General features: G+C 51.6%; 1 protein-coding gene across 1 annotated transcript in view; it reads right to left on the bottom strand.

The window, feature by feature from the left end:
* Positions 1 to 14,458: 14,458 nt before the first annotated feature.
* The window catches only part of SLC45A4 (solute carrier family 45 member 4), a 76,482-nt gene continuing 65,911 nt past the window's right edge, over positions 14,459 to 25,029 (bottom strand). Inside the window, exons 4-9 of the mRNA XM_057532336.1 lie at positions 22,855 to 23,043; positions 21,326 to 21,505; positions 19,777 to 20,810; positions 18,910 to 19,009; positions 17,741 to 17,952; positions 14,459 to 16,379 (exon numbers count right to left, since the gene is read on the bottom strand). Coding sequence (XP_057388319.1) covers positions 16,017 to 16,379; positions 17,741 to 17,952; positions 18,910 to 19,009; positions 19,777 to 20,810; positions 21,326 to 21,505; positions 22,855 to 23,043 — 2,078 coding nt within the window. The 3' untranslated portion in view covers positions 14,459 to 16,016. The remainder of the gene's footprint in view (positions 16,380 to 17,740; positions 17,953 to 18,909; positions 19,010 to 19,776; positions 20,811 to 21,325; positions 21,506 to 22,854; positions 23,044 to 25,029) is intronic.

Here is a 25,029-nt window from a genome sequence, read left to right as displayed (position 1 = left end):
TACTAAAACACTGCTGTCTAGTTTCCTTACTTAATCCAACATTAACTGGTGGCGGCACTTTAAAATAATACAGGACTGCTCAACCTCACTAATTATTAGAGAAATGCAAATCCAAACAACAATGAGGTACCACCTCACACCGGTCAGAATGGCCAACATTCAAAAGTCAACAGATAACAAATGCTGGAGAGGGTGTGGAGAAAAGGGAGCCCCCCCACCCCCACACACGCACACACTGTTGGTGGGAATGTCAATTGATGCAGCCACTATGGAGAACAGTATGGAGGGTCCTTACAAAACTAAAAATAGCAGCACAGTATGACCCAGCAATCCCACTCCTGGGCATATATCCAGACCAAACTCTAATTCAAAAAGATACATGCACTCCAATGTTCACAGCAGCACTATTCACAATAGCCAAGACATGGAAACAACCTAAATGTCCATTGACAGATGAATGAATAAAGAAGATGTGGGGTGTGTGTGTGTGTGTGTGTGTATATATATATATATATATATATATATATATATATACACACACATACACATACATACATACACACACAATGGAATATCAGCCATAAAAGAATGAAATAATGCCATTTGCAGCCACATGGATGCAACTAGAGATTATTATACTAAGTGAAGTAAGAAAGAGAAAGACAAATACCATATGATATCACTTATATGTGGAATCTAAAATATGACACACATGAATCTATCTACGAAACAGAAACAGACTCACAGACACAGAGAACAGACTTGTGGCTGCCAAGGGGCAGAGGGTTGAGGGAGGGATGGAGGGGGAGTCTGGGATTAGCAGATACAAACTATTACATATAGAATGGATGTACAACAAGGTCCTACAGTATAGCACAGGGAACTGTATTCAGTATCCTATGATAAACCATATGGAAAAGAATTATTTTTAAAAAGTGTGTATGTATGTATAACTGAATCACTTTGCTGCTATACAGCAGTAACTAACACAACATTGTATAAATCAACTATACTTCAATAAGGAAAATATTAACACTGAAAAAAATTAATACAGGATCATTTTGGATTTGTTCTTATTCATTCTAAGCACCTGTCAAGTTACTTTATTGCAGACTTTTCATTTCCTTTATTCTTGGTGATAATTTCCAAGATCTTATTCGACAGTGATTGCAACTGAAATGAGTACAGAAAAATCAGGCTTTTAGGAAATGATCCTTTATGTAAAAGAGGAAAAAGAGGTGAACAATGGAGTTAAAAGGGGAATAAATCGGCTGGTGCAAGTGTATGGCTCTGTATTTATGTAAAAAGAATCTTGCCAGTGGAGTCTGTGGAAATGAAAAGGGCACTTTTATGCCTTTGGTGTTTCCTCTGTGCTTTGGAGAGATTACACGATGAATGATTTGTCGTGGGAAGGCCCAAAATGAGCCAGAATTCACTAAACAAACAATGATGCCTTCCCTACCTCAGCTTTAGAAACCGGAATTAAATTGGTACCAAAAAAAAGTTTTTATCTTGAACTAGAAGCTCGTTTACTTTACTATAACTTCAGCTCTCCAGCCGTATTTCAGACAAGAAGGCTTGGTTTGGGGGCTGGCACGGCTCCACGACGCCAATCAAAAGCTCAACCCACTCCCTGGTCACAAGGAATATTTTTATGATTTGTTCTCAGAAGATGCGAATGCACTGGTTGTTCTCAAAGACAACATTGGTATTGGATGGGATTGTAACATCTGAATTACAAGTGCATGACTTTGGTCCATTTCTACGGGATTCCTTAGGAAGATGAAGAGGTGTTTTATCCACGTGACTAGGGAGGGCACAGTTGGAAAACCAGGCAGAGTTGCCCTGCTGTTGCTGCTGCCTGCAAATGTTTGTATCATATTTCTTGCAGGGACTTCCCTGGTGGCGCAGTGGTTAAGAATCCACCTGCCAGTGCAGGGGACATGGGTTTGAGCCCTGGTCCAGGAAGGTCCCACATGCTGCGGAGCAACTAAGTCCGTGCACCACAACTACCGAGCCTGCGCTCTAGAGCTCTCGAGCCACAACTACTGAGCCTGTGCTCTAGAGCCCTCGAGCCACAACTACTGAGCCCGCGTGCCACAATGACTGAAGCCCGCGCGCCTAGAGCCCGTGCTCCACAAGAGAAGCCACTGCAATGAGAAGCCCGCGCACCACAACGAAGAGCAGCCCCCCCGCTCACCTCAACTAGAGAAAAGCCCGCGTGCAGCAACGAAGACCCAACGCAGCCAAAATAAATAAATTTATAAAATAAAAAAAAAAAAAGAAGAAAGATATGTCCATGTCCTAGTCCCTGGAACCTTTGATTGTGACCTTATTTGGCAAAAGGATCTTTGCAAATATAACTAAGATCTCATGATGAGATGGTCCTGAACCCAAAGACAAGCATCCTTAGAATAAGAGAAGAGACCAACACACACAGGGGAGAGGCCAACTACATGTCATCTGCAAGAGCTGCACTTTAAATATAAAAATGCTAATGGAATAAGAGCAAAAGGATGAAAAACGTATACCCTGCAAATGATAAGCATAAGGCTGGTAGAGCTGTTAATATCAGGCAAGACAGACTTCAACTGAAGGTATATTTACAAGAAACAAACAGGGATGTGCACGAGGATGAGAAGGTCAGTACATCAAGATGACATAATGATCCTATGTGTATACGCATTTAGTAATAGAGATTCAAGACATGTGATGCAAACATGGTACAACTGGAGGAGAAAACAGACAAATCCACTCTCGTTGGAGATTTTAACACACTGCTCTCAGGAACTGATAGAACAAGCAAACAAAAAATTATCAAGGCTATAGAAGATTCGACACTATCAACCAATGTGACCTGACATTACAGAACATTACGCCCAACGATAGCAGAATATCCTTTCTTTTCAAGGATATTGAAACACGTGGGGTGTTCATCAAGCTAGACCGTATGCTGGACCACAAGTTGGAAAAGATTTAAGTCACAGAAAATGTTCTCAGACCATGCCAAAATTAAATTAGAACTCAGGGACTTCCCTGGTGGTCCAGTGGGTAAGACTGCGCTCCCAAAGCAGGGGGCCCGGGTTCGATCCCTGGTCGGAGAACTAGATCCGCATGCGTGCTGCAACTAAGAGTTCACATGCCGCATCTAAGAAGTCTGCATGCCGCATCTAAGGAGTGTGCATGCTGCAAGTAAAGATCCTGCATGCTGCAACTAAGACCTGGCGCAGCCTAAATAAATAAATAAATTATATTTTTTAAAAACCTCTAATTAATTGTTAAAAAATCAACAGCAACAATTTTACAAAAATCTCCATATTAAAATTATCTTGGAAGTTAAACAACATACTTGCAAATAACCCATGGGTCTAAGAAAAAAAAAATCACAAGAGAAATTATAAAATATTTTCAGCTGAATGACAGTGAAAACACAATATCTCAAAATTGATGGAATGCAGCTAAAGCAGTGCTCAGAAGAAAAATTATAGCTTTAAAATGCCTCTACTAGAAGGTTTAAAGTCAACAATCTGATTTCCATTATAAGAATATAGAAAAATAAAAACATTTAATCCAAAACAAGGAAAGGAGGAAATAATAAAGATAAGACCAAATATCAATGAAATGGAAAACAGAATCAACAAAGCCAAAAATTGGTTCTTAAAAATAATAGGGGGCTTCCCTGGTGGCGCAGTGGTTGAGAATCTGCCTGCCGATGCGGAGAATGCGGGTTCGAGCCCTGGTCTGGGAAGATCCCGCATGCCGCGGAGCGACTCGGCCTGTGAGCCGCGGTTGCTGGGCCTGCGCGTCTGGAGCCTGTGCGCGGCAACGAGAGGCCGCGATGGTGAGAGGCCCGCGCACCGCGATGAAGAGTGGCCCCCGCTTGCCACAACTAGAGAAAGCCCTCGCACAGAAACGAAGACCCAACACAGCCATACATACATACATACATACATACATAAAAAGAATGTAAGCAGACAAGAATATCATTAAAAAAAAAAAAAAAAAAAAAAATAATAGGTACACTCTAGCAAGACTGATCAAGAAAGAAAAAAAAAAAGCAAACACAAGTTACCAATATCACGAATAAGACAGAAGATGATATCTTATAGCCATCAAAAGGATATCATGAAAAACTTTATGGCAATATACTTGACAGCTTAGATGAAATGTATAAATTTCTTAAAAAACAACTTTATGAAACCAATGCAAGAAGTAGTTGAAAATCTGAATATTCCTATATCTATTAAGAAGTTGACTTTAGTCAAAAACCTTCTCACAAAGAAAATCCTAGGCCCAGTTGATTTCATTAGTGAATTCTAACAAACTCTTAAGGATGGAATACTAAAATTCCATAGAAACTTTCAGAAGAATAGAGGAGGGGAGGACACTTTCCAACTCACTTCAGGAGACCAGCATGACCCTGTTCTAAAATCTGACAGTGATCTTACAAGAAAATAAAAGTACAGATCAGTTCTCCTCATGAACATAGATACAAAATTCCTGAACAAAATATTAGCAAATTGAATCCAGTAATATTTTAAAAGGATAATATAGCATGACCAAGTGGTGTTTGTTCCAGGAATACAAGGTTAATTTAACATTTGAAAACTAATCTATATAATTCAACATATTAGCAAAATAAAGGACAAAAGCCATAATGATCATCTCAATAGATGCAGGAAAAAAATTGACAAAATAAAACATTCATGATAAAATACCTTGGTGAACTAAGAATAGAAGGGAACTTCCTCAAACTGATAAAGGGCATCTACAAGAAACCTACAGCAAAAAGCATCCTTAATAGTGAAAGTCTAATTGCTTTCCCTCTAAGATTGGAAACAAGGCAAGGACGTTCACTTTCATCCCTCCTACTCAGCATGGTCCTGGAGGTTCCGGTCATGGCAGTAAGGCAAGAAAAATAAAAGAAGGGGAAAAGTACATTTATTCACAGGCAATTATGATTGTTTACATAAATCCTGAAAAGAATCTATTTTTTTCAATTAGGAAAGTAAGCAAATTTAGCAAGGTCACAGCTCAAGATCAATAGAAAACAAATTCTAACAGCAAACAATTGGAAAATGTAAAAATACTACTTACAATAGCATTAAGAACACATCAAATAGGAGTAAATTTAAGATGTGTCAGACCTGTGCACTGAAAATTCAAAAACATTGCTGAGAGAAATTTTAAAAGACCTAAATAAATGAAAAGATATACCATGTTAATGGGACTGGAAGGGTAAATATTGTAAAGATGTTAGTTCTCTCCAAGTCAACCCGACAGATTCCATTTAATCCCAATCCAAGTCCCAACACAACTTTAAAATAGATACAGTTGTCAATATATATTAAAGTTGTGTTGGGCCTTGGATTGGGATTAAATGGAATCTACTGGGTCAACTTGGAGAGAACTAACATCTTGTACAATATCGATATAGACATATGGATATATTTGGAAATGCAAAGTAGAATAGTCACGATAACCCTTAAAAAGAAGATCAAAGCCAGAGGACTCACACTACGTGATTTAAAGCTTTACTAAAAGATAACAGTAATTAAGACTCAGGATAAACATATCAATGGAACAAAATGTAGGGCCTAGACACATAAGTGTACAGTCAGGTGATATTCAACAAAAATTTCAAGACAATTCACTAAGGAAAGTCTTTAAAAAAAAAACAGTGCTGCAATTAGTGGATAAATGTATGGAAAAGAGAAAAAAACTCAACCCTCATCTCACTGTACAACCCTTATCTCACTACACAAAATTTAATTCAAGGTGGTTCACCTAAATGTAAAGCTATAAAGCTCTAGAAGCAAGCATAGGAGAATATCTCTGGAACCTTGGTATAGACAAAGATTTCTTAGAAATGATACAAAAAGTGCTAAATACAAAAGAAAAAATTAATATATTGGATTCATCAAAATACACCATTAATGTGGTGAAAAGAGCAACCACAGATTGGGAGAAAATATTGACAGTGCTACATCCGACAAAGACTTATATCCAAAATATATAAAGAGCTCCTACAAATCAATAAGAAGACAAACACTGAATTAAAAAATAGGCAGAAGATACTTCACTAATGAAGCTATATGGTTGGCCAGTTTGAAAAGATGCTTAAAGTCATTAGTCGTCAGGGGAATACATATTAAACCACAATGAAATACCACTTGGTGCTCGTTAGAATGGCTAATATTAAAGATTCACGATAGCAAATAAAGATGAGGCTATTGAGCAAATGGAACTCTCATACACTGCTGGATAAAAATAGCATAACCACTTTGGGAGAGCTATTTGTCAGTTTCTTTTAGACACATACCTACCCTACAACTCCACAGTACCACACTTAGTTTTTTTAACCCAAGAGAAATGAAAACGTATGTCTACAGAGAGACTCTTATGAGAATGTCCATAGCATCTTTATTTGTAACAGCCCTAAACTGGAAACACCCATCAACTGGAAAATGGCTGTGATATATCCTCACAATGGAATTGTATACAGCAGTAAAAAGGAACTAACAGCAATGTGTATGACTCTCAAAAGCATGTTGAGCCAAAGTAGACAGACACAAAGGTTACGAACTGTTTCCATTTATAGAAGTTCAAAACAGACAAAAGCAGTCCATGGTGATTGAATTCATAATCAGTGGTTGCCTGTGGTATGGGGTGTGTGGGGGATTGAGCTGGAAGGCATCAAGAGAGAATTCTCTGGAATGAAGGAATTATTCCATGCAGATCGAGTGTTAGTTACTCAGGTGTGGGTATTTGTCAAAATGCTCATGGAATTGCACACTTGCACCTGTGCGTGTCACTGTATGTAAATTCACCTCACTTAAAAAACAAACAAGGGGCTTCCCTGGTGGCGCAGTGGTTGAGAATCTGCCTGTCAATGCAGGGGACACGGGTTCGAGCCCTGGTCTGGGAAGATCCCACATGCCACGGAACAACTGGGCCCGTGAGCCACAATTACTGAGCCTGCGCGTCTGGAGCCTGTGCTCCACAACAAGAGAGGCCGCGATAATGAGAGGCCCGCGCACCGCGATGAAGAGTGGCCCCCGCTTGCCGCAACTAGAGAAAGCCCTCGCACAGAAACGAAGACCCAACACAGCCCAAAAAAAAAAAAAAATTCACCAATGAATTCTTCCAAATATATAAGGAATAAATAATACAAATTCTATGAAAATTTTTTTCATAAAAACAGAAGAGGAGTTGAATGCTTACTATCTCATTTATGAGACTAACATTACCTGGCTACCAAAACCAGACAAGACATTACAAAGAAAAAAAATACGGACTAATTTCCCTCATAAACATTAAAATCTTTACAAACAGTTTAGAAAACCAAATCCAGCAATAAATAAAGAGGACATTACCTTATGATCAAGTGGAATTCATCGCAGGAATGCAAAGTTGGCTTAATATTCAAGACCAACTGATGTAATTCACCATCTTAACAAATGCAAAAAGAGAAAACACAAGTTCATCTCAACAGATTCAGAAAGAGTATTTGACATAGTTCAACATCCATCCATGTTAAGAACTCTCAGCAAACTAGGAATAGAAAGAAACTTCTTCAACTGGGTAAAGAGCGGCTACCAAAAAACCCCACAGCAAACACTGTACTTACTGGTGAAGACTGAATGTTTTCACTGTGCAATCAGGAACAAGGCAGACTGCTTTCTCTCACAGATTGGGAGAAAATATTTACAAAATATATATCTGATAAAAGACTTGTATCCGTAAAACTGAACAAGGAGAACAAACCAACTAAAAAACAGGACAAAAAAACGAGGTTAGACATTTCACTAAAGATATACAAATTGCAAACACAGGAAAAGATGCTTAACATCTAAGGAAATGCAGATTAAAACCACAATGGGACACCATTACACCACCCATAGAATGGCTAAAATTTTTTAAACTACGCTGACTAGGATGCTGACAAGGATGTGAAGAGAGCAGAGCCCTCGTTCGTGTGACTGTGGGAACGCAAAATGGTAGAGCCCGTTCTCAAACCCATCAGAAAAGAGTTTGGCAGTTTTTATAAAGTTAAAAATATACATACTCACCAGCTGGTCGTCTGACTCACCAATCCCTCTCAGGTATTTATCGAAGAGAAATGAAAATGTACATTTCATTACTATACACACAAGTCTCCTACTCACATGTTCCCAGCAGTTTTATTCATAATAACCAAAAACTAGAAACAATCCAAACGTCCATCAACTGTTGAATGGATAAACAAATTGCAGTACATTCATTTCATGGAATACTACTCAGCAATAAGAGGGAACAAGCTCATGGTGCCTGCAATAATATGGATGCATCTCAAATATTTATGCTAGGGGCTTCCCTGGTGGCGCAGTGGTTAAGAATCTGCCTGCCAATGCAGGGGACGCAGGTTCGAGCCCTGGTCTGGGAAGACCTCACATGCCGCGGAACAACTAAGCCTATGCGCCACAACTACTGAGCCCGAGTGCCACAACTACTGAAGCCCATGTGCCTAGAGCCCGTGCTCCACAAGAAGAAAAACCACCACGATGAGAAGCCCCTGCACTGCAACGAAGAGTAGCCCCCGCTCGCCGCAACTAGAGAAAGCCCACGCACAGCAACGAAGACCCAACACAGCCAAAAATAAACAAATTTAAAAAAAATTATGCTAAAGGAAACCAATCACAAAACACTGCATACTATTATATTCCATTTATATGAGACTCAAGAAAAGGCAAAAACTATAGTGACCAAAAGCAAACGAGTGATTGTCATGTATAGGAGGTGGGAGAAGGGAACGCCTACAGAAGGGCACAAGGGAACTTCTTGGGGGGACAAAATGTGCTGCTGTGAACATGTGTACAGAAGTTTTTATGTGAACATGTGTCTTCTTTCGCCTGGGTATATCCCTAGGAGTGGAATTGCAGGGTTGCCTCTTAACCCGACGTGTGCTCGAATTTTTGAAGCACTATATCATGCTTGCGGTGCTGCTTACACTACACATTTACCAGAACTTATCACATGGCACACTTAAAATTAGTCAGTTTTGGGCTTCCCTGGTGGCGCAGTGGTTGAGAGTCGGCCTGCCAATGCAGGGGACACGGGTTCGAGCCCTGGTCTGGGAGGATCCCACATGCCGTGGAGCAACTGTGCCCGTGAGCCACAACTACTGAGCCTGCGCGTCTGGAGCCTGTGCTCCACAACAAGAGAGGCCGCGACAGTGAGAGGCCCGCGCACCACGACGAAGAGTGGACCCCGCTTGCCGCAACTAGAGAAAGCCCTCACACAGAAACGAAGACCCAACACAGCCATAAATAAATAAAAATTAAAATTAAAAAAGAGAAAAAGGAGGCAAATCATGCTTAATCCTGAATTATACACTTTCCTGATGCACAGTGCTCAGATTAACGAGATGACGCCAAAGGTCTACTCACTTTGTGCCGTGCAGACCCAGCCGAGTCCAAAGTCTCCTATGTGCATTGCAGCAGCTGTGCCGGGAACGGTGTCACTCTGGATCTGTCACCTACCGCCAGGAGGGCGTGTGGTGGGTATGCTTGCTAGTTGCCGCCACCCCACTTGGCAAAAGTCCTCTGTGGTCCTTCAGGCTGGGTCTCCTTCTTCAGGATCCTGCTGGTCTCCACCCTTCCAGGACCTACTCTTGTCTTCGAGAGTGCGTATGTGTGTTTTCTATCATTTCTAAGGGCCTGGAAAAGACACTGTGTGTCCACCTTCTGGTATCTCCGAGCTCAGTTTCCTGATCTAAAAATTATAAGTCTCTCCATTTTGTTGGCAGAATCAAGTACGTAACAGAATGATGTAAAAGAACTGTGCAAATGGGAAGCATATAAAAGCTTTATAATTAAAGCCAATGTGTCCTCTAGACTGAGTTTGAAGCCAAATGTGAGATTTCTAAGAATTCAACTCTCTTCACTAATAAATTTTTCTTCTCCCACTCCCAGGAAAATCCTAAAGCATACTTCCCAGAAACACAAATTAGTGAGTTTTTAGAATGATAGATGAGGTATAGACAGACAGGTTAGATAGACAGAAAATAAATAAGGTAAATACACATAAATACAACTTTTTTTCTGATTTTCTGATAAAAACGAAACACCCCAAACAAAAACCTCTGTTCATACTGTTAAAACAATGTAGTAGACCAATATGTGCTAATAAGGAAAGATGATCAACTATTTTGCGAAACAAAAAAACGTACATTGCAAACTCTACATAGTGTGATCCAATTTTTGTAAAAAAAAAAAAAAAAAAAGCTTGTTTCTGCTTTAGCACATGTGGGACAGATGTGGAGGCGTGCGGGTTGGACGGGGTCTGGGGCACTGCTGTTCCGTTATCTACCGCCCGTGTGTGTGCGTCCTCCAGCCAGCGGCCTGGAGCGGCCTCCCCTGGCGGGTGACTGCACCTGCACCAGGTGAGGCGTGACGGCCCCCCCGCACCTCCGCCCCAGCGCCAGGTCTCGCGGGCTTTGCGCATCCTGGGCAGGGGCTGGACGGACACCAGGGGGCGCTGCGCGCTCGCTTAGCCGGGAAGAGGATGAGGGCGGGGCCCCGGGCTCCAAGCCCCTCCCCACGGGGAGGGCCCGCCTCTCGCTGCCTGCACAGCGGCAGGAGGGGCAACGCGCGGACCCTTCAGTCCCCACGACAGGGAGGCACGAACCCCTTGGTCCCCACGGCAGGGAGGTGTGGCCAGGTTCTGCCCGCAGGGGCGCTCAGGGCACAAGCGCAGGGCCAGGGCCTCCCAGTTTCCATCCTCCTGATGCCCAGGCGCAACACCAGGACCCCGTGGTGATCTCGCCCCCAACCCCACCCCGCCAAGGGTCCGAGCCGGCCCCTTCGCCCCTCCACCATCCCCAGGCAGGCCTCCCCAGTGCCCCAACTCAGAGCCAGCCTGCGCCCCACTGCAGGTCAGCAGCCTCGGAACAAATCAACCCATCCAGCGTTCATCTCTCACCGGCTGCGTGACCTTGGGCGAGCCCCTCCCCCTTCCTTTCTTCTGTTGCCAAGTGCAACAGGTCACCAGCATGCTGGGTGGTTATCATACCCGGCTGGCTCAGCCTGAAGCCCACCTGAGCCAGGTGAGGTGGGCCGAGCTGAGACCCCCCCCCACCCACCCACCCAACCCCCTCGCCTCTGGCAGGTACCCTGGAGGGCCTGGGAGTTCTGACACGGGCCCCCAGGTTTGGGGCTGGGAGAGCCTCTGGGGACACTTCAGGAGCCCTTACCTAGTCCACACCCACTGGCAGCCCTTGGTCAGAGCGGGGCGTCTCTGCCCTCCCCACCATGGACACCCACCCAGGTTCCAGGAGGGCAGGGGGTGGGCCTGGGTCCAGCCCAGCCACAAGAGGGCAGAGGGAGGGGCTCTGGAGAAGTGACACAGACACACCCACGCTGTCACCTGGCAGGGAAAGGTTTATTAAGTTTCAACCACAGAGTGACAGAGCGAAACAGACATAGGGAGAGCCTGGTCTACGCCGGAAAGTGAGCGTGTTATACAGACAGGACCTCGCGCACAGGGATGGGGCAGAGCGCGCCAAGCGGTCACATCAACCGGAAAGAAGCCCCAAGACCTAGGGCTCTGCATCAAGACGCACAAACACCAGGCCGCTTGTGCCCACCTAGTAAGAAAATTAAGTGATGTACGATATTACTTTTCTTTATAATCCCTTTTCCTCATAAAACGTTATGTGTTTAACACACACTTGTATCACTGCTAAAATCAGCAAGAGCTATTACAGTGCTCCAACTTAATTAAGTTGATAAAAAAAAACTTGTCCTGTGGCCAGTTCACAATGGAACTAAATAAGTTTTGTTCCGAGATGCCTGGGGAATTTCTCTGGCAGCAAGAGGCATTTCCAACAATTGGGTCACTCTGCCACCCAGAGAGACAGTCTCGGTCCACAGCACGTGGAGCTGTGCTCCTGGCAGCCCGGGGTAGGGCAAGAGGGCAGGGTGGGCACTCAGCTCGGTGGAGGGCCCAGTGGAGGCGGCCACTCCCGAGGATGGGCTGGCCAAGGGGCCAGGACGGCGATGGGCGGCTCCCCACGAGGAGGTAATGACAACAGCCCCCAAACGTACCGGGTGTGCGAGGGCCGCGCTGAATCGACACCACTCCGCTGACAGCTGTGCCCCAGGAACGCTCAGGGGGTGGACCCTCGCGTTAGCCCTGTCAGGCAGGCCTGAGGCCCCAGGCCCGGAAGCGGGCAGAAGATGGATGGTGTGTCCTAGAAGCAGCCGCCTGCAGATGGAACGCGAAGAGTCGGGCACGTCCGTTTCTGGCAGCAACCTTCCCAGGAGGCCCCTCACAGGGGTGCCTGCGCTCCCAGCTGGGGCGGCCAAAGGTGGACAGAAGCCCGGGTGGAAGCCCAACAGCTCGAAGGTGGCTCACGTCCAGAGAATCTGGTGTCTGACAGCCTTGCTCCGCACAGCTGTCCCCGTCACTGGCTGCCGCATGCCCTCAGCCGCAGGAGGGATCGGCTGGCACCTCCCGGAGCGTTTTTCAGCCCAGGCTACAGAGGCCTGTGGTGCCCGGAAGGCGAAGGCTGGAGAGAGAGAAGACGGCCCTTCCCCACAAGCTCTACCAGCCACTCCTGCCTCTGCAGCCTCTCAGAGGCTCCACCTTGGGGTTCTGGGGGGCCAGTGGTCTACGCCTCCACACACTCGTGCCTTTAAGAAAACACACCCGAGGACTATTTGGAGCCAATGACCCAGCCGTCCTGCCTCCCTCTGGGGGACACTGCTGGTCCCCCCCACCTCAGGGGCCCTCCAGCCACCCGGGGAACATCGCAGTGCTGACCCTGCCGACAGAACGGGGACAAGGTCCCGCCTGGCCGACCCCGATGGCCCCTCGAGCCTCCCCCCGGGAGCACTCCCGTACGGGGCAGACCCCTGCCGTGTGTTTGGGGCATCGCTTTGAAAGATTCTTCACTCAGCGGACTTCTATAGGGAACCAGGGGTGCAAACCAGACCTATGTTACCCTATTCTGGTAGTAAGTCCATTTATACGACACGGCGACCAACCAAATCCCTGCCAAGCCCTCTGCTCAGGGGCACCGGGCCCTGAGCGGTGCCCGCAGACCCCCGGGGCCCACAAGGCCAACTCCAGGGTCATCTCCAGCATCAGCCACCCGGCCAGCCTACCCAGGGGTTGTCACGGCCTGACCAGTCCCCTTGGCCGGAGCACCAGACAGAGGACCGCTCTGTGGCAGTCGCCCCACGTCACCCCGAGGCACAGCGACAGGAAGCACACACCCGAGCCATGGTCGGCAACGCCGCCTCCTGCAGGCAGCCCACCCGCCCTGCCTCTCAGCTTTTCTTAAGACACAAGGTGACGACAGAGCTTCCAGTCAGTGCAACCTGGGAATAACCTCACTGCAAGGATGGAGCCGAGGTGAAAGCGCTCAAAGCGCTCACGCCGTGCCTGCTCGCCCCCAGGCGAGGGGCCGGGAGGGCAGTGCTGCAGGCCGGCTCCATGACGGCTCCTGATCCAGACCGCGAGGCACCTGCCCTCCCAGACCGACACAGGAAGACACACTTCGGTCACAAACATCCAAAGGGCTTTGAAATCTGTAAAACTCGATGGCAGCACACTCACTTCTGCACGGAGCTGCCAATCGTGGCCACGCCCTTCCCTTCGCGGGCCTTTATCACAAGCACTTTCCAGCGTGGTTCTTGTCCTAAGGTGACTTCAACAAATGTCCTTTGATGTCTTCGCTGGTTCAGATCACGGTCAAGTTTAAGGCTGGGATCTCCAGGGTCAACACGCTTTTCAGGTGGTGGTCTCGCCACAAGCCCCTCTTGCTCCTATAAATCAAGCCCCAGCCGGGTCCTAGGGGCCCTGGGTCTGGAAGGGAGCGCTGGCTGTGGATAGGGGCAGGCCCACGAGGGGTGGCCCTCTCCCCACCATTCCCGCCACCCCCCATATTCTCTGCTCTCCGGCCTCCCCGTTTTCTAGCTGCCAGGAGACCCCTCGAGGAGCAGCTAAATGCAGGCTGCGATCGAATCACAGCAGGAGGACCTACCATCCGAAAGCTATGAAGGCCACTGAAATTGCATATAAGTGACCTGCTAGGGGCACCCACTTGGTTAGGGGGGGGCGAGGGGGAGGGTGCTGAGAAGCACACACCGGATGGCCGGTGGGTCAGTGGGGGCCTCGGGAACACCGAGAGGGCCTTCAGTGGTGGGAAGGACTTTCCCGTCCAAGCACGAGATTCCCAAGGCCATGCTCCAGCTATGATGCCATCGAAAACACTCCCGTCTTCCGGTCGGTTCTCTGTGATCCTGGGCTTCTGAGGGAGGACACGTGGCCTGTGGACACATCCGACATGGACAGGCACCGCTGCTCCTTGGGCACAAATCACAACCTACAAAGTGCCACCAGCAATGGAGAGACAGGGCAAGACCAGAGGCTGGTCAAATACATTAAACACGGCTATTCCTTTCAACACACAGAAAATTCAAGTAGTTTATTTAAAAACTGCTTAATTTCATCTTGAAATATATGTTTGCTTTAGAATGATCATATTGCAGCATGATTCTCATGCATTTTAAAGTACTTTATTTAAAAAAACATCAACTTGAGGCAGCGAAGTATTACAATCCTCTCTCACTTTATCCGGGTAATGGGCGGGAGGCCTCCCTCTTTCTCCTGAGATCAGTAAACCTAGACTGACCGTTCCAAAGAAGAAAAGCAGAAACTGCTTAGTTATAAAGAGAGTGTGGTTTGAAAAGCATTTCCAAACAGCTGCAGCATGTGACGACCGTGCTTCCCCGGAGCCCGAGTTTGGTTCTCCGCTGAAACCAGAAACACCGCGCCGAGTTGACCCGTGGACCGGACCGACCTTCTTTCTATCCCAAGACCCACTTCTTCACTGTGAGGTGGCTCTGATTCCAGTGGCCAGCGGGGAGAGCAGGCGCAGAGGTCAGAAGGGTGCAGAGTGTCCGGCGTGTGGGCCTGGTGGTGGGGCACCAGAGGCAGAGCCACACCGGGAGCTCTGCCCTCATGATTTCCCCCACAAATGATTTAAAGACAAAGTGCAACGCGAGAATCACAGCCTCTCCAGGGAACTTCGGACAGGACGACGGGTAGGAGGGCTGAGCACGGGCAGCAAGCAACACACAGATAGGCCCGCAGGCAGGGGCAGGTCTGCTAGTTCAAGGGCTACCCCGGCGCTGGCGGCCCATCCCAGCCCGCTGGGCGAGGTGTCTGGAATTGGCCCTTGTGAATTGCCCTGGTCACCCCACGAGAACCCGGGGGCCTTGCCTCCTCCTGGCTTTGGTGTCACTACTACTGCTGCCCGCCGCCCACGAACAGGGCTGCCCGGGCACAATGCAGCAGACTCTGAGGAAAACAGGAGATAGATGCTGTTCTTCCAAGAAAACCACAGTTTCGGGAAGAAAAAAAAAAAAGAAGAAGAAGAAAAAAAATTGTTTGTTTTTTTTTTTCTAAAGTAATCATAGAGAAAAATACTCTCCAATAGCTGCAGCACCAACAAAATGTGATGAGATCTGACAGAACGTCCAAATACCTGTAGGCATCCACAGGGAAAAAAATTTGATAAAAATGTTTTAGTCACTGACTACATGACTGCTATCTGAAGAATTCAGATACGATATAGCAAAATACATCAGATATTTTTTGTTTTCAATTATAACTTTAGAAATGCAAAAATCTTATTTTTTTCTAAATCACTTATGGTCTATGTTGTAAATCTGGTTTATACTTTTAAAACATGCAGAATAATATACCTGCAGAGTAAAAGACAAAGTTGAAATTAAAAGATCTTTTTCGATTAAAAAAAAAAAGATTTCAAATGATTCCTTTTAATTGTGGGAAAAGTAATTAATGTGGTATTTTTGCCTAGTGGCGCAAAGCTACCCTACAACTACCAAGCCTCCACTCTGGTTTGCGCTGCCGCTAAGGCCACAGCAGCCAGCCTGCAGGGGCGGTGTCCCCCGCCTCTCCCTGCCTCCCTGCCCGCCCTGGAATGTGTGTGCACGGGGCGCGGCTCAGACCATCGACTCGGTCTCCACGAGCCCCTGCGGGCCCTCCTTCCGGGACAGCTTCAGGACCGTGGGCTTCTCGATGTTGCCGCTCCCGCCTTCGCCCAGAGCCTGGGAAGACAGGCCCTTCTGCTCTTCCTTGGCCTCTTCAGACCCCTCTGGGTAGATGACCAGGAAGGTGGCCGTCAGGAAGCCCAGGAAAGAGCCCACAGAGGCCACCATAGGGATGACGCGCACAGTCCCGACCGCATCGACCACGCTGCCCAGGGCGGAGGCCACCAGGATCTGGGAGATATAGACCTGGCAGGAGAGGATGGCACAGTCTATGCCAAAGCCACGCTTGGAGTTCCCGGGGCTGTGGTGAACGTACTGCAAGAGAGGAGGACACAGGCGTGAGGGCCGGGGGTCAAGCCGTCGATCATCCTTCCCGGGGTTTGAACGTTAGCTCAGAAGCGTGGACACAAAACCTGCCTTCCCCTCAGCCTGCTTGTCCCCGTCCCCACCCGACTTCTATTGAACATATAGTATTGGAGGTTCTGGCCATTGCGATAAGGCAAGAAAAATAAATTAAACCTATTAAGAATTGGAGTATACGTATAGCTGACTCACTTTGTCATACAGCAGAAACTAACACACCATTGTAAAGCAATTATACTCCAATAAAGATGTTTTTAAAAAAAAGAATTGGAGGGGCTTCCCTGGTGGTGCAGTGGTTAAGAATCCGCCTGCCAATGCAGAGGACACGGGTTCAAGCCCTGGTCCGGGAAGATCCCACATGCCGCGGAGCAACTAAGCCCGTGCGCCACAACTACTGAGCCTGCACTCTAGAGCCCACGAGCCACAACTACTGAAGCCCGCGCGCCAAAGCCCATGCTCCACAACAAGAGAAGCCACAGCAATGAGAAGCCCGAGGACTGCAACAAAGAGTAACCCCCTCTCGCCGCAGCTAGAAAAACCCTGCGTGCAGCAATGAAGACCCAACGTGGCCCAAAATAAATAAATTAATTAATTCATTAAGAAAAAAAATACAAATGAGAAACAGAAGTATTGTCTTTAAAAAGAATTGGAAAGCAAGAAATAAAGCTCATTATCCATGGATGATGTGACTGTGTATGCAGAAAGCCCAGAAGAATCTATAAATATACTATAACAATTAATAGAATACACCATATTTAGGGAATATCATAAAGGCTCAATACTATAAACTTTGAACTCTCTCTAAATTGATATATGTAATCAATGTGTTTCCAATAAAAAAAAATCCCAGAAGCTGATTCTAACATTTAAATGGTCAAGAATACCCAAGACAATCTTGAAGAACCAAGTTGAAGAACTTATACTACCAGGTTTCAGGTCCTATTATAAAACTACTTAAGACAGTGTAGCATCATCTGTCTAAGGACAGACAGACCCATGGAAGAGAATACAGAGATCCCCCCAGACAGACACCTGACTTATGACAATCACGACATGGCAGTGTGGGTGGGGACACTGGGTCACATGGCCATCTCCATCCTTTGTGGGGAAGCCATAAAGTTCTGATCTACCTTAGACCACACACACGAAGTCTACCCCAGGTAGGCCACAGGCCGAGGGTGCAAGTGCAAGGGAAGACGTGAGCTGGAATGTCCCATGCAGCAGGGCCAGTGAGAACCCTAGAGCCGCCCACAGCTGGTGACCCTGCCCCAGGACCTCACCCACCAGCCACCCATGCCCCCCCGGCCACACACCTCCTTGATGTCGTGGTACTGCCCGAGCAGGGCGTAGGGGCAGTAGGAGATGCTCATGGAGACAATGCCCATGGTGCTGATCATGATCATGGCCACGTAGACGTTGGCGAACATGGCCATCACGGCTGTGCCGACGGAGAAGCCCAGCGTCCCCAGCACGTAGATGACCCTGATGCTCAGGTCGTAGTTGTCCAAGTACTTCTGTAGCAGGGCTGCAGAGAGAGAGGCCACCACAGTGACTGACAGGCACCGCCCACTCGCTCCCCTCCCTCTACCGCTGCGCTCAGCCTGGCTCAGGAACCTGGTGCTATCCTGCAGCCCCCTGGGGCCTCCCTACCCTGCAAGGTCAGGCCTTCCTGATCCTTCCACCGATCCAGGCCCACTCGGCACCCTCTGGGGCCCTGTGCCTGGTCCTGCCTCGAGGACTGAGTTGTTGCTGGTTTTCCTCGCGAGCACCCACCCCGTCTGGGTCTGGAAGGACAGACTCCTGCTCACCCTTCCTGACCCAGCCCTCCTGAGAAGTCCTCTGTTAAAGCATCGGCAGCACCGTGACCGTCATGAAGGCTGCCCGCTGCCCCTGGCCGTTATCTTGGTCATCCTCAGGTAAGAGCACAGGCAGGGGGCCCGGCCCAGGCTCAGCCAGGAGACCCCTAACTGTGGCTCTGCCCTGTTTCCAGAAGGTGTGCCGGCATGTCGCTCCCGGGACTGAAGCCTGTCACTCCCACCCCCTATCCTCCAGGACACAGCTGAGCCCAGGGAAAGGCTGCTTGTCTCCTCCAGACACCCTGACCTCCGGCAGGGCCCAAACACACCGTATGCGCTCAGGCAGGACCCAGGATGCCTGCCTCAACCTCCCCCGGCGTCCTGGCCCTGGGCACAGCTCCTGCAGCACCGCCACCCCCCCGAGCCGTGGTCAGACCCCTCCCCGAGGAGCCTGGGCAGGCGCCTGCCCAGAGGACAGCCCGCGGCAGGTCTCAGGACACCGGTTCCCGGTATCAGGCTAAGGTGGCTTATTCCCAAGATGAGGATGAGTGGATTTCAACGCTGCTGTCCCTGAGGGGTGGCCCTGTCTGGTCAAGGCCCGCCATCCACAGAGCAGGACGCCCGCCGGTCTTTCCAGTCATGGAGCACGTCCAGGCAAACGGCTCACCTGACTGGGGGCCGCTTACCTGAGCAAGTCGCACCGGTGGCCGCGTAGATGACCAGGCCCCAGCAGCCCATCTTCACGCCTGCATTGTAGGCCTGCCATGCGGTCGAGTTGGATGGAGCCTGTTCCAGAAACGAGACTGGGGTTAAGGGGGTGGGGACAGCGTGCTGTACCTCCGGGCAAAGGAGGTCATTTACGTCGCAATTTACGTCTCGACGGCAGGCAAGCCGTGCACCACAGTGGCAGCACCACACGGAGGAGGAGCAGCCTCGGCCCAGGCCGGGACCTGTGGCAGATCGTTTGCAATCCCCCCCGGCCTCGCTCCTGCCCTGAGTCTGGAGGATGCGACTTGCAGCTCCTGCCTCTGCCCTCTTGGAGCCCAGAGGCCGCACGAAGCAGCTCAGACAGTCCAGGATGGTGAGGACCACGTGGGGCGGGAAGGCCTGAGCCTGCGCTGGGACCATCCCGGACCTCCCGACCCGACTCTGGGCGACACGGGCACAGGTGCGAGTCAGCTGATGCCGCGGGGACTAGGAGCCACGCCCAGCTGGCCTGGCCACGAGCCAACAACATCGCTGTTTTAACCCTCTGTACATGGTGTCTGTACACGTCTGTACGCGGCGGGAGCGGCCTTCCTGCCTCTGGCTCCTCGGCGCTCCGGCACTCGCCAAAGCCTGCCGTTTGCTCACCGTGGACCCCAGTGTGAATGCTCTCTCGGGCGCACATGACGACTCCCGACCGTGTTAACAGGGGCGCCCGCTGGCTGGCTGCCCACCATGCACCCCTGCAGCTTTGGGGGCGGCCCACTGGGCGCCGGGGCAGCAGGCTGTCACCACAGCCAGGCTCCGCCCCACCCCCAGTGCCCCAAGTGGGGGCCCCGGGAGCTCACCTTGGGGTCCCCCTCGAAGATGACCTGGCCCATGAAGTCGGTGTAGAACACGGCCTCGGCGATGACGGAGAACCAGGTGAGCAGGTGGCAGAGGCAGAGCCGCACCAGCTCCTGGGGCATCTTCAGCATGGACAGCCAGAGCAGCCGCACGGTGGTCTCGCCCTCGCCCTCCTCGCTCTCTGTGTCCCCGCTGGACGTGGTGGCCCCGCTCTGGTTGCGGCGGCGGCAGCGCTGCCGCTGCCGCTTCTGCAGGTCGTACAGGTCGCTCATGCTGCGTGAGGGCTTGATCAGGACCACGGCGTTGGCGCGCCGGTAGCGGTAGCGGTGGGACCCGGTCTTGCCGTAGTAGGAGAAGGTGCTGGAGGCCTGCCGGCGGAACATATGCCGGCGCCGCCGCCCGGAGCCCGCCGTGGCCGAGGGCTTCACGTCCACCTGGCTGCAGCTGCCCAGGCCGCCGCGGGGCGGGGAGCCCCCTCCGTTGGGGAGCCCTGCTGTGCTCAGGTGGTTCTCCAGCAGGGTCTCGTCCTCGCCGGCAGGCTCGCAGAGCAGCGGGGGCAGGCGGGGCGGCCGGGCCCGGGCGAGCTCCTGGCTGGTGTTGCAGGGGGTGCCGGGGTAGGAGGCGTCGTGGAAGATGGAGGGCTCGATGTCGTGCAGGAAGAGCAGCTCGGGCTCCAGGCCCAGCGTGGCGTCTGGCACGTGCAGCACCGAGTCGCTCTTGCTCCGCACGATACCCGCGTCCAGGAAGTCCAGGGCCAGCTCGTGCTCCGACTGCACCTCGTCCGGGAACAGGGTGCCGCCGTCCAGGACGCTGGCGCGGGGGCCGGGGGCCGGTGCGTCGGCCGCGTCCACGCCGCGCTCCTGCTGGGGGCTGTAGTGCTCCTCGTCGATGCTGAACAGGTGCAGGGCCACCGACACCGAGAACACGATGGCCGCGAAGAAGAAGAGCACCTCGTTCTGCGTCCGGAACCAGGCGCCCAAGAAGGTCTGGGTCCAGTCCAGCCCCCCCAGCACGTAGCCGATGGCCCCGCCGAGGCCTGAGGGACGGGGCGGGGCGGGGCAGCAGTGAGCGGCGCAGGCGTCTCGGCCCCCAAGGAGGGAGCCGAGCCGGGGGAACCCAGACGGGTCCCCCCAACAACACGCACGCACGCACGCACGCGCGCACGTCTTCGGGATCCCGGCCTGACAGGTTCCTGCTTCATGAATTCGGACAGAAACAGGCGGCTGCCCGGGAAATGCTCTCCGCACTAACCGCCATCCCCTGAGCTCACATTCCCACATTCCCGTCGGATGGGAAAGCTGCCCGACTCAGGGAGCAGCCAGCGCAGGGCCCTGGACTGGGGCCACCTGGCTAGCACGTCCCCCACCCCAGACCACAGTCACTTGGCCCTGCCAGGACCCCAGCTCACTGCCTGGCCCACCGGCGTCTGGGACAGCAGCCTCCGCCCGCCCTGGCGACCGCAGAGGAGCGGGGCAAGGACGGGGGATGGCGAAGGCAGGGCGGGGGCCTGGAGCCGGGCCGGGGGCGGGGGCGGGGGTGGCGCGCTCTCACCGGCAGAGAAGGCGTGGATGTTGAGGGCCATGTCCTGCTCCTCGCTGTCCACCACGTCCAGCAGGTAGGCGCGGATGGGCCCCTCGGTGGCGTCAGCGCTGAAGTCCAGGACCACCACCCCCAGCACCGTGAGGACGATGCCAATGGGCTGCCGGGTGGGGACATCGCCGAGGGACAGACCTGACAGGGCACAAAGCAGCAGCCGATCTCAGCCCGGTGGCAGGCAGTGACCTCCCGGGGAGACGGCGGCCTCCCACCCGCAGCCAGAAGGGCATGTGCTCCTCGGCACAGCCTCTCCTGACGGAAGGAGAGTTTTGTCTTTCCTGGCTCTGGGAAGGAGGCTGTGAGCCGTAATCACGCACCTGCCTCAGGCGAGTCTGGCCCTGAACCCAGAGACCAACCTGCACCCCTGACAGCTAAGCTAAAGCTGGTTTCACTGGATTCACCGCTGTGGGACCGAGGGGCGCTCTGTGCACAAAAGTGATGGGGGGCCCTGGGCTCGTGGTCTGGAACCCAGGACCAGCCCCTGAGCTCTGCAGATGAGGCGGGTCTCAGACACACCCGCCCTGCGTGAGGGCAGGAAACCTGCTGGCTACCTGGACCCTGCAACGCCCGGGAGCAACACAGGTGCAGCAGGACAGCGGGCACCGGGCCAGAGCTCCGAGCCGCCGCGTTTGGGCCACAGTGGGCCGGGCCCACCTGCACACACAGGTCCTCGAGAAAGCCGCAACGTGCCCTCTAAACTGTGCCCGCAGGTGCCAGGAGGGCGGCACCCCCGGACTCCTGATCCGGGGGCATCTGGATGGAGGGGAGGTGGGTGGGCGCTCAGCTCAGGGAGGCCTTCCTCGGCCGCCCCCACCAAGCTGGCACTAAGCTCGCCCCAGGCGGCCTCACGCAGCCTCTGAGCAACTGAGCGAGGCTCTGGCCGCACAGCAAAGTTTTCTGCGCCGCCCGCCCCAGTTCCTGAGCCTCTGGCGTCAGTGACCCCCGCCTGAACTGATGCAGACTTGGGGCAGGCTCGCCTATGTCAGAACACAGATTAAGCCTTCGACTTAGAAAGTCGTTGCCAGAAAACAGGGTTTTGTTTTTCACCAGTGCTGACGGTTGCTCTCAAGCAAAAGCTATTTTCCCACGTGCAGTTGTTTCAGTTGAAAACAAAACAACAACAAAAAGAAGCAAAACAAACCGCGAGTACACGAAACAAATAACAAAAAAAGTATCACACTAGGTCTGGACATTTTCAATACCAAGCCTAAGAAAAGGAGAAAAAAAAAAAGAGAAAAGATAATTTCTGAAATAATGCTGGAAACAGGACGTGGTGTCAGATACGCATTAAAAACAAACGGATCACAACAGGAAACGCTCCCTGAGAACAGGTTCCCACGGCGTTCCCACGTGGGGCCCGTGGCCTGGCCACCGCCCGGGCGCCCAGGGCTCGGCACAGCTGCCCAGTCTGGGACCAGCCGGTCTGAACTCTTTAAACCTGCACATCTTATCGAGTCCCGGTCAGGGCTCTGCAGGACACTCACCGATGGCAGAGCCGTTAAGGAAAAGTGCCACTCCAAAGAGCACGCCCACGCACAGCACGAGGATGAAAGGCCGCCGGCGGCCCCAGCTTAGGGTGCACCGGTCACTCGCGGAGCCGATGAGGGGGGTGAAGATGAGGCCAAGGACGGGGCTCAGGAACCAGGTGAGGCTGTAGTACTGCTCCGGAAGGCCTGCAACAGACACGCGGGCCGTTACACACGTGGGCGGGCGCGCTGCAGACCACCTGCCCCAGGCAGCTCGGGCCACGCGCACACACCCCTGCCAGCTAGAGCGCCCCCAGGCAGACGTCCCCACCTGCCAGGCCCGGTGTCTGAAATCAGCCAAAGCCCAACGGGGAAGCATCAGGTGGGCCCAGGCCAGAACTGGGCCGTAGAGCCGGTGCCCTGGGACCTGCCCAGGGTGCACTCGGCAGGCGGGCACAAAGCGTATGGCGCAGGACACAGGACCCAGCGGGCCCAGGGCCGCCGTGCACATGTGGAGGGGCTCCTGCAGGGGCGGCGGCACGAGGGCAAGACCCTCTCATTCCTCTGGCCCTGACCAGGGCCTGGGGTCTCAGGGGCTGCTCAACGCCACCCTCGGGGACCAGGCACTGAGCCCGTCAGCCCAGAACAAGGCGGGCGGGGGACTGACGCTCCACTCCCGGGATCCTGGGCCTCACAGCTGAAATCTATCACGAGGGTCCTGCAGAGGGGCCTCGCAGCCACTGACACACTAAATGACCCCAGCAGCGGGCTTCTGAGTGGCTACCGAGGGGCAGCAAGAGGGGAAGGCTCAGTGTGTGTCCAGCTGGAACCAGGGGGTTGTGTCTGGTGCTTAATCCTCCTAACTGCCCAGGTAGGCAGGGATTACTGTATCCATTTCACAGGTGGGCCATCTAAAGCTCAGAGAGGTTTAGGTAGGTAATCTGCCCTGGGTCACAGAGCGAAGAAGTAGGAGCCTAGGACTTAAACCCAGGGCTGCCTGATTTCAAAGTCTACGTACCCCCCGGCCCCACTCTACATGCTTCCTCTCTATAACACAAACCCGACGCCCATCGCCACTGGAACAACGAGAAACGAGTCTGGCTCATTCATACGCAGGACAACACGGCGGAATCCCGCACATGCTGGGTGCACAAGGGTACACACTGTGGGTTCCATTTACATGATGTCCAACGGGGCTAAAGGAGTGTCTGCTGGGAGAAGCCAGGGCGTTGGTCGCCCCTGGGAGGGGCAGGGGCTTCGGGCTGGTATGTTCTGATCTTGATCTGGATGGGGGTCCCTGGTGACAACTCACCCATCTGGAGACTCGGATCATGCACCTCTCTGTATGTCATACTACAATGAAGAGTTTACATAAAAAAATAAAAGCGTGCCTTGGCACGCCAGCGATTGTTAGCTAATGTTTTACACCACCAAAGGCGCTGAGAAATGGAATATTGTGCTGAACTACTAAGAAAAATAAACTGTGTAGGAGGAGGAAATCGTTTTCAAAGGAGGAGGGAAGCACCTTTCAAAATCGTTGCTAACGTGCCCATTAAAATATTTATGCGTTCAGCCTAGAATTCAAGGTGTCAGCCTCGACCTTTACACCACACAGAACCTTAGGAAGGGCGAATTCTGTTCCTGATTCAAGTCAGCAGAACGTACTGGTGTTTCAGGAAATGAGAAGCCTGCCGAGTGTGCTCTGCTGACAAGCGGTGGTCTACATGGCAGGCCCGGGTCCTCGGCGTTCACTGTCAAAGTCAGGCACCGGGGAAAACGACAGCGGTACCGCCACGTCGGCCGCGCCGACACTTCCTACGCTCAAGAACGCACAGTGTCTAAGCATCAGGCTTCTCAAAAACGGCTCCCGCACAAAACCATTTAGCGGGTGCGGTGTAGTCGGTTTCAGAGAGAAAGGAAAGCATTCTTACCCCAATGGACAGACTCTTAACTATTGCTGGGCTTTTCAAAGGTCACAACTTCACTAACAAACGGTGACTAGCTTGGTGACGGGGCTCCGAGCAGAGCTGCAGCACGCACGCACTTGCACACACACGTCGACTCCCTGCCGTGCCTGCCGTCTCCCCTGGGGGCCTGGCCCTCCTGCTTCAGGCACAAGGAGTGTTCCTGACTTCTGCACCTGCTGACTCTCACCTCCCTACCTGGTGCCCCTCAGAACGGTCACCCACCCAG

Source organism: Balaenoptera acutorostrata, chromosome 17, assembly GCF_949987535.1.
Source record: "Balaenoptera acutorostrata chromosome 17, mBalAcu1.1, whole genome shotgun sequence".
In the NCBI taxonomy this organism is placed as follows: Eukaryota; Metazoa; Chordata; class Mammalia; order Artiodactyla; family Balaenopteridae; genus Balaenoptera; species Balaenoptera acutorostrata.
The sequence above is the reverse complement of the archived record's forward strand: the minus strand, read 5'-3'. Positions and strand labels throughout refer to the sequence as shown.